The 14,050-nt window shown below is 45.9% G+C and overlaps 1 protein-coding gene across 1 annotated transcript in view; it reads right to left on the bottom strand.

Annotated features, from left to right (window-relative positions):
- Nucleotides 1-14,050, bottom strand: part of LOC117746780 (zinc finger protein 521-like) — an 89,380-nt gene that overhangs the window by 12,352 nt on the left and 62,978 nt on the right. Inside the window, 2 exon segments of the mRNA XM_034556086.1 lie at nucleotides 21-136; nucleotides 6,023-6,154. Of these exon segments, the coding sequence (XP_034411977.1) occupies nucleotides 21-136; nucleotides 6,023-6,154 (248 nt within the window).

Genomic DNA, 14,050 nt, shown 5'->3' with positions numbered 1-14,050 from the left:
AACGGCGGCCCGATGCTCACCTGTAACTCTGTCTGGAAGAAGAACTTCTGTGGGCACTGCGAGCAGTCGTAGATCTTATCCTCCTGACCGTGTGCAGAGAAGATGTGCTGCTGGAGCTTGTTGGCCTGGACGAATACTGCTCCCATGCAAGGAGAGGAGACACGGGGACAGAGGAGAAGGAATTCATGAGTGTTAGAGAGAGACTATTCTTTTTTTTCTCAAGTGTTGTACATGACGCATTTCAAAAAAATGTCACTGTAAGAGGCCCGTATACTCTTCGCTTCCTATTGCTGACTGTGGTAAATTAGAGTAGTACAGCCTCATAGCCTGCGTTAAGGGGACAAAGGCAACATCATAATTGCATCATGCCGGAATAAAAATTGAAGGCAGATTATGTCAAATGGCAGGGAAAATGACTTAATTACAAACAAATGAATGCACCATCAACAAATAGAGAAAACATTGTAATGAGGTATATAATTGAAAAAGAAGAGAAAAAAAAAATAAGGGAACAATTTAGATGTTAACTGTGAAGCCAGAGTGGTCATATTTATGGTACTAGAGCTAGAGAATGCATAATGTTTTGGTAATAATGATGCTCTTTATTTAGCTCTACAGTGGGGACAACAAGCCAGAAAATAAACAACCACGAAAGAATTGGCATGGCTTCAAGTGCAAAACATGGCCTCCATTAGTCTACATCGCTAATTATATTGACAATATAAATATTCATGATGTTGCACTACTTATTTATGCATACTCAGTCTACATTCACCATCATATAAACACACAACTCACTGGGACTTAAAACATATACCATACACTTGTGCTTTAATTAAGCCAAAGTCCACACTGGAAAGTCATGGGGGAGGCAATTGTGTATATCTTGAGTGTGTGCGTGTGTGTGCATTCTCCAAGGAGCACTTCAAACATGCCGTTTGTTATCCCAGACCCGTGTGCTTTAAGGACGACTGTCTAATCTCAAAGGTCTGGATGCTCTGGAAAAAGTTAGCATGTGGAGGGGGGGGGGGGGTTCATTTGAATTTCTTACAGCTCAAAATAACTTTCCTTCTAATGCATGCACCGTGGGGCCACGAGGAGAGCAGGGAAAAGCGCACAGCCACAAAAGGTGAGGTGTCTGTCGGAGATGGCTTCCGCAACATTAACACGTTCCAATTTGAGCTCACCTGGGAGAGCGGTTATTAATTATTGAGCTGCGTACACTTGAGACGCAATGGGTTTTTCATTGAATGTCACACTCCTGACCTGGGAAATAAAAGTTTGGATTCAAAGCAGTCACACTGTGGCGGTGCTCTCAGACTGCTAATGCCTGGGTGACAGCTGTCGCTGCAACATGGCGCCATGTTAACCAGAAATGAACAAACCTCCTCTAATGAAAAAAAACAACAACTCCGTGGTCCATTTCCGAAACTAATGACCACAACAATATGAAGACAAACACAATAGCGGAGAGATGGCTGGTTGTTATAGTCTGCTACAAAACATTGGCGCTCAAGGTTAAGGCCTCGGCAATCATGCACATTTGTGCCTCTGTTATGCTCTAAAAACGATGACAATTTTCTTTGTGGGGAATACATGCTCTGGAAGACAAAATGCGCTGATAAACAATAGCTTTTTTCTTTCGCTGCGATTTGTCCGCATACACTGTACGGAGGAGGCAGGTCACTGCAGCTGCAGGAAGCCTTCATTATGTCTTTGGCTAGCGGAGGAAAAAGTCAATACAGCAAAAATAAAAATGGATTTGAGACTTGGGGGGCCTTCAAATACTGTACAATAGGGCCAAACACAACTGAGATGTCAAGTTGGCTGATGCTCGCTGTTTACGTGCATATCTGGTCCAGTTCCAGTAAGAGACACATTTAATCAGCTGTGCATTTATCAATTTATGGCTGGGCATTCATTCTTATGCAAGCGGATAATAGCAGCTGATTTAAAGTGCCAGAGCCTCAAATGCACTAATGGCACTTACAAGTGTCCTGTAAGAACAATAAATACTAAATGGACTTGTGACATTTAAGGCACACATGTTAATGGAGGCTCAGCTACTTTTTAGCTAATTCATATATTTCCGTTTTGACATTTTTGCAGGCTCGGGTTATATTCATGATTAATAAAGACGATTGGAAAACACAGTGTATGCTAATATAAACTGTGGTAGCCATTAGCTTAGTGGCAGGAGTTAGAACGGAGACTCTTTCTTTGTCTTCGTCATCATATTAGCACGCAACATGTAATAAAGAGATAAGCTGAGACGGGCGACGAGGGGCCACGGCGTTGGAATTGGACAGCGTGGGCCACATGTGAAACATGCCACGGCAGTGGCCATTGCAGGGAGAAAGTCGTCCTGGAGGGTTAGAATGAGGACAGAGAGAAATAATCCAAAACCACATCCAAACAGGATCAGTGGCTGGCCATTGTGTCTCTCCCTGCTGAGAATGAGAGAGAATAAGGGAGGGAGAGAGGGAACTTTGTGGAGTTTGTTGGCCGTGGAGCCGGAGCGGAGCGGAGCTGAACAGAGCGCTGAGCCGGGTTGGGCGTCAGGGGTGTCAGGGCTGAGGGGGCTGAGGGGCCAAGGTCTCCTCGCTGTGGGGGATATTAAGCCCTCTGATTAGATCTCAGGGGCCGCCCATGGCAGACGTCTCCTTTACTACAGGCCCCGGCTCATCTTTATTTTGGCAGGGTGGTGCTCTCTGCAGGCTGCACTGCACCAATACTAAGCTGTTTGTGCAGGCAGGGTGAAAAAATATAAGTTTATCCTTTTCTCCCCCCCCCCCCCCCCCCCCCCCCCCTTTCTCCTTTTCATTTATTTATTCGTCTAGCCTACATGTGTTCCTTTCTGCGTAATCCAAGAGTTCAACAATGCAGAGGCTGATCCAAGTGTTCTGAGGCAACACAAACATGTCGGCTGTGCGAGTTGATTTGCAGCCATGAGCTGATAACTACTAGTTTTGAGTTAAGGTCCATGTCGTTGTTTTTCTGGACGCAAGATGTCATAACTCTCCCATCACGCAGCAGCAGAACGCGGCGGAGCAACCGAACAACAAGCCAATTAAACTACTGTATTTGTCGAGACTATTGTGGATTTGCATCCTGTAGTTGTTCAAGTTTGTACTTCCCGCTGTGACATAAGTAAAAGAAAAGCGTGTACACACACAGACACACACAGACAGACACACACATACACACACACACACACACACACACACACGACTTTCATCAGGCACACTTTCTTCTGTTTTGTTTGTCTTAAGCACATATTCCCAATCACAGTTTCCACACCAGCCCTCTCCAACGCTCCTAAGGGTGCAGGCAGACACTTCTAGCTGCAGGCTCCCCCACTTCTGAAACCTGTCAAATCTGTCCTGGGAGAGTCAGCCTCCCTCTCATCATCCAGGGGCTTATGGACCTCTCTCCATTTACCCTCCCTTCCCTACACAGTTCTCTTTTCCTCCTTCTCTTTCCCCCCCTTTCATCTCACATCCAAACTTGCCAGTTGCAACCCTCTCAGCTTCCTCCAAGTTTTGTCTCCTTTTCTCCTCTATTTTGTCTCCCCTCATCTGCCGACTACGACTTACTTTTTCCCATTCTTTTTCCTCTGGTCTGTTTAGTGGTATGGTTTGTCCTCTCTCTCTCTCTCTCTCTCTCTCTCTCTCTATGCTCCCTTTAGGCGCAGATTGAGGATAATCAGGTGTGTCCAAGAATGACAATCACTCCCTGCCTCCCACAGAGTTTTTGGGTCACGGCGGGTAGATCAAACTAAAACACGGGCATCGAGTTGGGATTCTTTTTTAAACTAAGTGTAACCTTGTAAATCTGAGCTTAATGACCCGGCCGCTATTACTGGCACCACCTACTTTGATCAAAGTTTTGCTTTTTACGGTCTGACTCATTGCGTCCGTAATAGGCATCCTTGTAATATTGAAATAAAGTTGTTGTAATTGTGCATGTACTGACACTTACTAAATCAAACTTGCTGAAACCTCATGGTGCATTCAAAACAACTAGGCTCTGGAAAAGCCCTAAAGTAACTCTAGTAGTAACAATTAAGAAGTGCCGATCCTTTACTTTAGACTTCTACTTATATATATTCAACATATAGAAAATAATGCATTGTTTTAAATTAAACAACCAAGCAGTAACATTTGGCAATACTTTGAAACTACAACATAACGGAGCTGCGTATGCATAACAATTCAGTAAAAAACATAAATAAACACATATATATATGGAAAGTAATTATGTGTAATGCATAATTGTATTTATTTTTATTTTTATATTTGTGCTGACAATACTTAATCTATATACTTTCACTCCAAACCTATCTTCTAGAAATGATACCCTAATTTGTTTTTCCGGTTACTTTGAAGGGAAACCAGGGCTTCACACCCTGAATCCCATGCGCGGTTTGGTTTACGCAACTAAACCACCGAGGTTAAGGCTAATTATAGAGTGTGGTTCTGAACGAATGAACGAATATAAACGCGGTCTCGCAACATTTATCTAAGACGAGAGTCATTCCTCAACTTTAACTAGGTGCAGCGAGGGTACGAAACATAAGAAGTTAATCATGCTTCAATCATTGCTACTTTTACTTAATTAAAAGATTGGAACACTGCTGCTGCACAACTGTACAGTAAATGCCCTAACACATAATGAAAAAGACATACATTTGTCCAGCAACATACTGTAAAAGTCTTTTTCTCTACTTCCTACCAGGCTCAACTTGAAGCCTTTAAGCACAGCTGTCAGGCGAACTCTCCGTTCCTCCTTTTCCTCCCAGTGCTCTGACTTCATTCTAGCTGTCCCGTGCATCCCCAACAGAGGGAGGCCTTTCAGTCCATACGTACATCCACAGCCTGCCTTCCCCACCACCACGGGCCTTTCGCCCATCTGTCTGTCTGCTCTGCGACCACTGTCCTGAGGGTGCACTCTGTCTCTCACTCCTCCCCTCTCCCTCCCAGCATCCCTCTCTCTCTCATGCGCCGTGATCGATATGGACGCGGAGGGAGAGGGGGGACCTGTCTGTCAAAGCCGGCGGTGGAAAATGAAGGCTCAGATGAAGGAGTCATGCTCTGGATATTAAATGCCCAGACCCCTGTGAGGGGTGGAGGGGGTGGAGGCGGGGCAGGGGGGCTCGGGGTGGGGATATATCAATAGGCTTCTGCTAAAAGAGAGATAAGGCCAAAAACAGCAATGAGAGAAGTAGAGCGGAGGGTGGAGAGAAAGAGAGATGAGGAAAAGGAATAAGGAGCCGAGCCGCGAGGTGGATGCGGAGGTAGGGATTGTGTAAAATATATTTGAGCCAAATGCAAAATGTAAGCTAATGAAGTTAATTGGGTGGTGGGTGGGTGGTGGGTGGGTGGGGGGGGGGGGAAATGAGCTGAGGACCAAAAAAGTGAGAGGAAGAGTAAAGAGCTGAGAAGGGAGAAAGAGTGAAGAGCTGAAGTTAACGACTTTGCAGATTTCATTATAGAGATAGTTAACCCTGTTGACACTGAAGGAGGGCGCTATCCTCTCAGGAGGAGTCCGGTCCTTCCACCTCCACGCACAGAGACAGATGAGATCATTACAGCTATCAGCACCACTGCCATCCACAATTAACACATCTCCTTTTCTTTCCCCACTCCGCCATGCCCCCCATCTTCCCTCCGCTCACACTGTCTCCCCCCCTCCCCCTCCCCCCTCTCACCTCATGACACTTCTTTGGCCTTGATTTGGAGGCAATTTGACTAAATAAAAAGCCACATGCAGCAAACTGTTCTCCGCTTTAGCCGACCCGCTTGCGTGACCTTTCCCAACTCATTTAGAACCCATTTGCCTTTTAACACTCGACAAAAAAAAAGAGAAAGAAATGAAAAGCTTTGCATACGAAGAATGTAAATGTCTCTGACAATGTACATTAAATTAAAACAAAACTCTACCTTTCTGTCAGTTCATTGGGTTGCAAGCCCATGATACACACGCCCACGCCCATGCACACAAACACAAACACAATGCATACCTGTAAAGCAGACCGGACACTTGAAGGTTCCTCCCATGCCCTCAAAGCTGTGTTCAATCAGGTGGCATTGAAGCTTCGCTGGCGAGTCGAATGACTGATTACAGAGCTTGCATTCATGGTTCAATCCTTCCTCTGCAGAGGAGAAACAACACAAACACAAAGAAAATCATAAGAAGGAAAATAAGCAACGCATGAATGGCAGAGTTTCTTTTCTTAACTTCTTACACGTGGAATTTGAATTCAACACATTTGTGGCAAAGGCCCGTGCCTGTGATTTTCACAAGACAGAAAATAATATAAAGTTGACCAGCTGGGGCCTTGCACTTTGAACATGGTGAGCGTCATCTTTTTGATTAACGTACATGCAAAATCATTTGTTTCTAGTGTCTGCAAAAGAAAACATATTTGGAAGGAGGTCTGCGTGAAGGAATTTGTGCTTTGAAAGGTGAATCTTAAATAAATAGAGAAGGAAGAGTTAAATAGTCTCATTTCAGATGTGCAGAGTGCTATTACTATCAACGCAGGGACAAAAGAGTGTTTTAAATAAAAATCAGAAACGTTCAATGTATGTCACCCCAGTCATCTTATCGTGTCTCCAGTGGACTTACACTGACTGTCAAGGCTGCCAAAACAACTCTCCTACACGACATGCTCACACGTCAACATTTTTAATACAGTAATGCACAACAGATTCCCAGTTTATCCTCTTGGCGTTAGAATCCCCTACACGTCTATCCAAACTTTGCACCGCCTCGGCCGAGGCCGCAGTAAATGTCGTTCAGACTGTGAACCTGCACACTCGTTTGCAGCACGACGATCTGCTGACTCAGGCTTCCAGAGAGCCGCCCATCTCCAGTGCGTCAATAAAAGGCCTCTACACACGCTGCCATGGGGCCGGACTAGTGCTCTATCAAACTCCTGCCAGTGCTGACATTAGGCCAGCGACTGCGGGGTGGGTGGGGTGGATACACAGGGGGCTCATCAATGGTTTTTTCCCCAGGTCTTGACAGCCCAATACCCACCACATAGGCCCTGGGTACCAGAGGCACGAATACACAAAATCCACCGGATGCGCGAGCTCCTGGAGCATCCAAGTAGAGGGTTAATCGATGTAGCCGATCTAGTCTAATTTTTTGTCTATTTAAAAAATATATATATATATAAATATGGGACTATATAAATATTTTTAGTTTGTTCAAGATCAACTTTAAATGTTCCTGTGTTTTTACTAAAGGCTCACCCACCAAAAAAGGCAGTATCTGCACCAGTAGTAGTGTCTGCACCTATTGGCTACAACTCAGTGACCCCTGAGGAGAATGGAAACATCTCCCGCAGCGCCAAAAGAAACCGCGTGCACATGCTGAACCTTCTCCTGCAACATATTACCACATGTCCTTTTACAATCTTCTCTCAATAACAGAAACATATGGCCTCGCAGGCTGCATAAGGCGGCGTCTACGGCATGAAAAACAAAGTGCACAGTGAGCTGTGAGCAGCAGCACAAGCTGACAGACCAATGCTCCCTCATGACCGTCTAGTGAAAAGGTAAAGGCCGATCAAAGCGGCTCGTAGTAGTTTGAAAGGGACCGAGTTGATGATGTGTTCTGCAATCATGCATTTGACAGATGAGATATTCTGTAGCCCACGCGTGCGTCTGGGTGTAGCAGCAGGCATCAGTGAAAGAGGGGGGGTGGGGGGAGGGTGGCACGAGATGCACCGGGATCGCTGCACTCTTTGATCCCCATTCGGTTACTTATTTGTGTGATGGTGTACACTGTAAGGTCAAGCTTGCTGCAAGGTTCATGGATCTGTTCTCCTGCCATATGTGCAGCCCTCATTTGACCCCAGTGCCCAACGCCGTCCCTTTGGAGACCTGGCCCGCTTCATTATGCAGATAACTCTGCACCTGCCTGACTGACCTTGTGTGCGTGCATGTGTGTGTTTATGTCTGTGAGCAGGTGCATCGAGGCGGGCGGGGGGGGGGGGGGGGGGGGGGGGGGGGGGGGGGGGGGGGGGTAATGGCAAAGAGATATGTATACAGTGTGCTTCAGATTGAAGAATAAGGCTGGTGTTAATCTATATATTTCTAATGGCTAACAAATATTATTATCGGATTGAAATCAGCGATGTGTTAGTCCGCCTCTACTCTCCTAACCTGATTGTGGCTCTTGGGCCTAAGCTCACTCATTCCTACTGAAGAAGTACACCTTTAAAACAAGTCACTACGATTTTACCAAATGTTACAAAAACAGGAACAAATCCTGTATTTGTTGGGAACTATTTTCTTTGTGTATTATGACACATTTGGTGGGAAGGATGGTATATTTGGGATCAAAATGAACTCCTCCACTACAATGAACATGGTTCAATGGGGAGTTCTAATGGTTTGGGAGGTCTATGGCAGTGAGCTGCGAGCTACAGGACATGTTTGGCTACAACAAGAATACTTGTTAAGAGGGTCAATTAGTGTTGTATTTGGTGTTTTAATGGGATTTGTCGTTTGATGATTCTAAAAAGTTGTATATATTAAGTACAACACAAGTTAGTCCCTCGTTCAACTAGATTCTTCATATGCTGATGTACAAACCTAAACTGAAAGAGTGCTACATGCTATACAGACAGATGGAAAGAGAAAAGAGGGTTGCCTGTGAGATGTTATGAGTAAACTGTGCTCTGTTAGCTCCTGTGACGCAGCCTGTGCAGGGCCGGGTTTGTTTTCGGCAGAGTAACAGGGCTTGAATCAAGCTGGCAGCCTGTTTCTTAGTGAGAGCCAGGGGAGGAAGTCAGCTCAATCACCCCTATATGCTGCCTCATTGGGCTGAGGTCACTTCCTGTCATTCCCCCAGCCCTTCTCCAGGGCTGCCCAATCAGCATGGCCCTGCGTCGTCCCACCCTCACCCCTTGCCACGCACTGAGCAGACTCTGGATATAGTTACAGGGCCACATGGGACTGTCAGCTCTCTCTCTCTGTCTCTCTCTCTCTCCTCCTCCTCCTCTCTGTTGCCGAGTCTCCCGAGCATTCTCGGCTGCCACCACCCTGTCCCTCTGCACTCCTAAGAAAATCCTTTAGATGAGAACTGCTCCTGTGCCTGCTCCCTCTAAGCATCCCTGACACCAGCAAAGTAAGCCCATCTGCATATCCACAGGGCCTCGCGTTCCTGTGGCTCATGGTTTATGTATTTCACAGCTCCTTAAAACACAAACGCCTAATATCTCTCCCACGTGGAGGACAGAAAGAGGGAGGGAGGAAAAAAATACTCTCAAAAAGAATGGTCTTTATTTCTCCGCGCTGTTGACTTTTTTTTTTTTTATCCCGGCAGAAGTTCATGTGCTGTTGAAGGTTGTTCGGGACACTGGGGCTCGCGGGTCTGGCTCGCATAGTTTAGTGAACGCTTTATGTAACAACGACACAGCTGCAGCATATTGAATTCTGTATGTTTAAGGCAGTCGTAAAGGTGTCTGTGAATATGATAGAGATGTCTTGGTTGGCTTAGAGTGTGAATGCAGAGCCATCAGCTGGCAGTGAGTAAAAGAATGAACTAAAAGTAACTAAAGACAGCCTAAGTTTCTCATAATAGTGTGTCGTTAAGTATAACGCAGGGCATTGCTTAATTAAAAACTGTCCCTCAGCTGATCACCACTCCCCCGCCGCCACCACTGCCCCTTACTCTATTTAAACAATTCTGCTGAGGAGCAGCTCAAATTGGAGGGGAATTGAGCATCACTTTCAGCATTTGGCTTTGGAAGAAAAGAAAATCTGATACTTAGATTTACACCCCTCTCTGGGGCATGGTGAATGGTTCTCTGAAGCTCACTCTTAGAGGGACCCATGCTGCTTTGTGTCGCGGAAGCAGAACCCTCTAACAAATGATATTAAGAACATCAATCAAGGCACTTCTTTGCTGAAAGTAATGAGTAAACAAGTGGGAGAACAAATTGAGAATATTTTGTGGGCTGGAATGGGCTGTTTTGGAAAAGACAGAACGGCCATCATAATCCAAAATGGGCCCAGTCAAATTGATAAGTCAACGCAATGCAACGTTTCTAAACTGCCAAACCCATGGCATGAAGGCAGAAAATACCTGCTTGGAGTCGTCTTTATGAGGATATTCACCTTTAGGAAGAGTTAGCTTCCCGTTCCGTACCATCTGTTTCACAATAATCAGCCTGATGTCGGAGTTGCATGTTCATAAACCAGGAAGATTTGGTTTTCGGCGGACTCGCTGCTGTATATAAAACCCGCTATGGGATTGTAGATGGTAGCAGAGTAGACAGCTTCAGGCCTGTAAACAGTAGGTGGGTTTACTTCTCTCTTCTCTCCGCGGGAACTATCCATTAACAGATAATGGGGGGAAAATCAGAGTGATTAAGGCCCAGGGAATTATGGGTGAATACAAATTGACTCCACCTCCGTGTGGTGTGCTCTCTTGAGGTAGAAGCACTGCTCATAAGGAAGAAACTCATTTCAGAAGTACTACAAGGCCCATTAGGGCCTGGAGAATGCTGCAGATGGGGGTGGGAAGGTGGTAGGTGGGAGCGCAAAGGGATGGACTCCCCCCAGACCAAAGCTGATTGGAGAACTGGCGCCTGGGGGGAACGTTGCTAATATCTATTTCCTGCTTCCGCAGTTTGAGAAGGACAGAGCGAATCAAGTGCAAAATGTCAAAAATGTAAGTACAATATTTAATCATAGCACCTTGAACATTCACCCCATTCTATCAATGAGTTAATGTATTACACGAACAGGGATGACAATGTGGTCAAGTGCTAGCTAATAAAATCAAAGAGATTGGAAAACTACTGCAGCATGAAAGGAGAAGCTTTACTTCTGCCTGTGGGGAAGTGGGCATGTCACAGACACATTCGGTGTCTGCGAGAGAAAAGCGAGTCCCAAGTTCGGTGCATGCCTGATGCAGTTTTCCAACCTCCGGAGGGAGAAGGAGGGGTGAGGTGTTGGCTGTGACATGTCAACGGCGGCGACGCCCTCGCGCAGCAAGAGCAAAGGATTCTGGGGGAACATGTCTCTGGGAGAATGTCAGCTGTGATGCATGGCAGCTCGTTGGAGGTGCTAATCAGAGCAGGGCTAGGCTCCTGCTAAGATCAGCCACTCTGCGCCTACATTAACCGCCTCACGGCTCCCCTGGCTGCCGGGCCAGAGGTAGCAACACCAAACTGACAGGTTTTGTGTCGAGATAAACATGCGTGACGCTTGAGTGGAGGTTACAAAAGGTTTAGCGGACTAGAACACCTTTTGGAGTTCAAAAAAACATGGGGGACAAAAACATAAGCACACTTCTCCTCCCTAACATAAGCACACTGAGCAGACATTTCCACTCCAGTTATTTGCCAAGTGCATGTGTGATCCTCTGCAGAAAGAAACTAAAGCCAACAGTCATTGTTGAAGCATTCTTATTGTAAACAAAAGAGGGAAAGCCACAGCTTTGCGGTGCATTACAATTATTATTATTATGTGAAATTATCTGGTACCAGAGGCCGAATGTTTAAATGATCAGACAAAAATGTACAACGCATGTTTACACATGGTTATGTTTTGCGTCCCTAATTCCATATAGTATAAAGAGTAAGCCCCCTAATGCATCTCTTCACGCCTCTTCACGGATGGATAGACGCCATCGCAGAAACGGGAGAAAAGTCAGTGTTGTCAGTTTGTCAATGCATGGCGACTAAAAGAAAGTGACGAGATTAGCCAGCCAGATGTGCAGCAGCCAATTATTCTGGGGGATTTTGTTCAAATATGTATGATCCACGATGCATGCTCTCTATGAGTTCCACAGCTAGCATGCAAACTAGATATGGCGACAAACGTTTCACTTATATAGTTCAGCAAGTAATCAGTGACGCAGTGCAGATAAACAGTCCGTCTGAAATCCGCCACAAAAGTTTTCAACGTGTACGGCAAACACATCGCCGAGGTTCCCATAGGAACGAATGGACTACCTGTTGAGTGGCATACACAGCTATGTGTAAACGAGGAGTGAGAAAACATGCCGCGCTTTGTGTCTCTCTATGAAGTCTTCACGAGCGTTTATGACTCAACTGTGTCAAGGCAAACAGTGGCGTAATATCAAAGAGGAAATAATCGTCCTTTTCTTTCATATCACTGTTACATCTCATCTCTCAAAACACACACGTTATGTCAAGTTATGAAGGCCTATTGTCTCAGATTTTGGGAGGTCTTATAAAATGTCTTATAGAATGTAATGTAACGCGTGTAGCCTGCCAGAGGGGAAACTAGCCCGGTAGAACCATGATGAAGCTGGTGTTTGTGTGTCAGCAGGACCTCTGGATATGCTTTGAAGGATGCTCTGCCATTTTGTGTTTCTCCTGGACCCCATTACCAGCTATTCTTACAGCTGAAACCCGCAATGGCTAAAACTCGGTCAAATGAACAGTGTGTAGGTCACGCAGAAGAAAAGAAGGGAGAAATCCACAACAACAAAGGCAAGAGCCGAATACTTGTTAACGAATGATGTGTAGGCGCTGCAGCTGCAGGCGGGTATGGAGGTCCGTCGGGGACAAACAGTGCAGGCTGCTGAGATGGATTGCATTGCAGCGCCCGACCCCCTGCAGCCACACAAACACCATCCTGCAATGAAATGCTCTAATTTACTCGATACATGCCTATTCTAAATTGGTGCCTTATTTTCTTGTTAGAAGGAAATAAAGGTCAAGTGGCCATGCCCTAACTCTCCAAGACGAGTGTGCTCCATGGCAGTAGCTGTGCAAAGTAAGACAAAAAAATAAATAATGTACAAACAAGTAAAGAAAGAGTCAAATGGGCAACAAAAACAACAAGAACTTTCTGGCACGCAAAGAGGAGAGAAGAAGTGAGGTGTGATTCTAACCAGAATCTCTTTCAAGTCTCAAAAGATTGAACGGCCTGAATGTAAAAAGTTAATTAGGGGCACATGCCTGGCTTTTTTTCTCTTCTTCGTGAGCCTCACTGTGGCATTGTCGGGCTGAGGTATGTGGCTCTATGGGGTCTGCGGTCCACACAAAGGAACTGGGAAAGAGAGCGTTGCCGAGAGGCCCCTTGGCTGGGCTCACGGCATGGAACACTGTACAATTAGCCAGCCCCTGCGTTCTACCGGCTTATAATTATCAGTGCTTGCCTTAATTGACTCCCTTAGCCTGCTGCAGAGGGACCCCCCCCCCCCTCTCATACCCCCTTCCCCCTTGCTCGACGCAGGCCGCCGAGTGCCATGCCGGGCTCTCCAAAGTCATTTAGAAAAGCGCTCATATTTTCGACACAAAAAAGGGGGAACATTTGGTGAGAGAGAATTCATCATCAGGTGTCTAGAGGTTTTCCTTAATAGAAAAGCTGAGTCCCACTGAGTGCGCTCCGTGTAGCGGCCAGCCACGCATGCTCAGGACCAGCAAGCCGCCATTCGCAGCGGGCCACGAGACATTAGCATAATTTTATATAACACAGGCACCCGCGCTGGAAATTTAATACATCTCAGCAAATACGAGACAGGCGTTTTGCATAATTTTTTTTCTCATTCTCCACCTAGCCTCCTCTCTCCCTCCTATCTTTCAGGTCCTCGCTCCGTGTCTCGCTCCTGTCTCGTCTTCGTCCTGCCTCACTCCCTCGCTCTCGCTCGCTGCCACTCTCCTTTGCCCCCCCTCCCTCCCTTACGCAACCACCCCTCTCTCCTCGCCCCATGGTGCTGCTCTCACTAGGAGAGGGGAAGTTCATTACCTCAGCTAAATCAGAATTAGTCCCTTCATTTTGACGGGGCGAACTTCATTAGAAAGGCCCTTCCTTAATCCAGCGGGGAGAACTGATGAATCTACATGGGGGCAATAATTTGCTTCACACAGCACATTCAGCCACTTCCTCCACACTGTTTCCCCCTTCCTTTTCTCCTTCTATTTGGCTTTATGTACTTATGGTTACATTTTTATTATATCTAAAAAAAAAAAAAAAATGGGGAAAGGAAAACACCTGCATATAATTAACTAATGGCAGCAGAGAGGGTGTAAAGAATGACTTATGCTTTTTGG

This window comes from Cyclopterus lumpus, chromosome 17 (assembly GCF_009769545.1).
Source record: "Cyclopterus lumpus isolate fCycLum1 chromosome 17, fCycLum1.pri, whole genome shotgun sequence".
In the NCBI taxonomy this organism is placed as follows: domain Eukaryota; kingdom Metazoa; phylum Chordata; class Actinopteri; order Perciformes; family Cyclopteridae; genus Cyclopterus; species Cyclopterus lumpus.
Note: the sequence above shows the minus strand (reverse complement) of the source record. Positions and strands in the feature narration are given on the sequence as shown.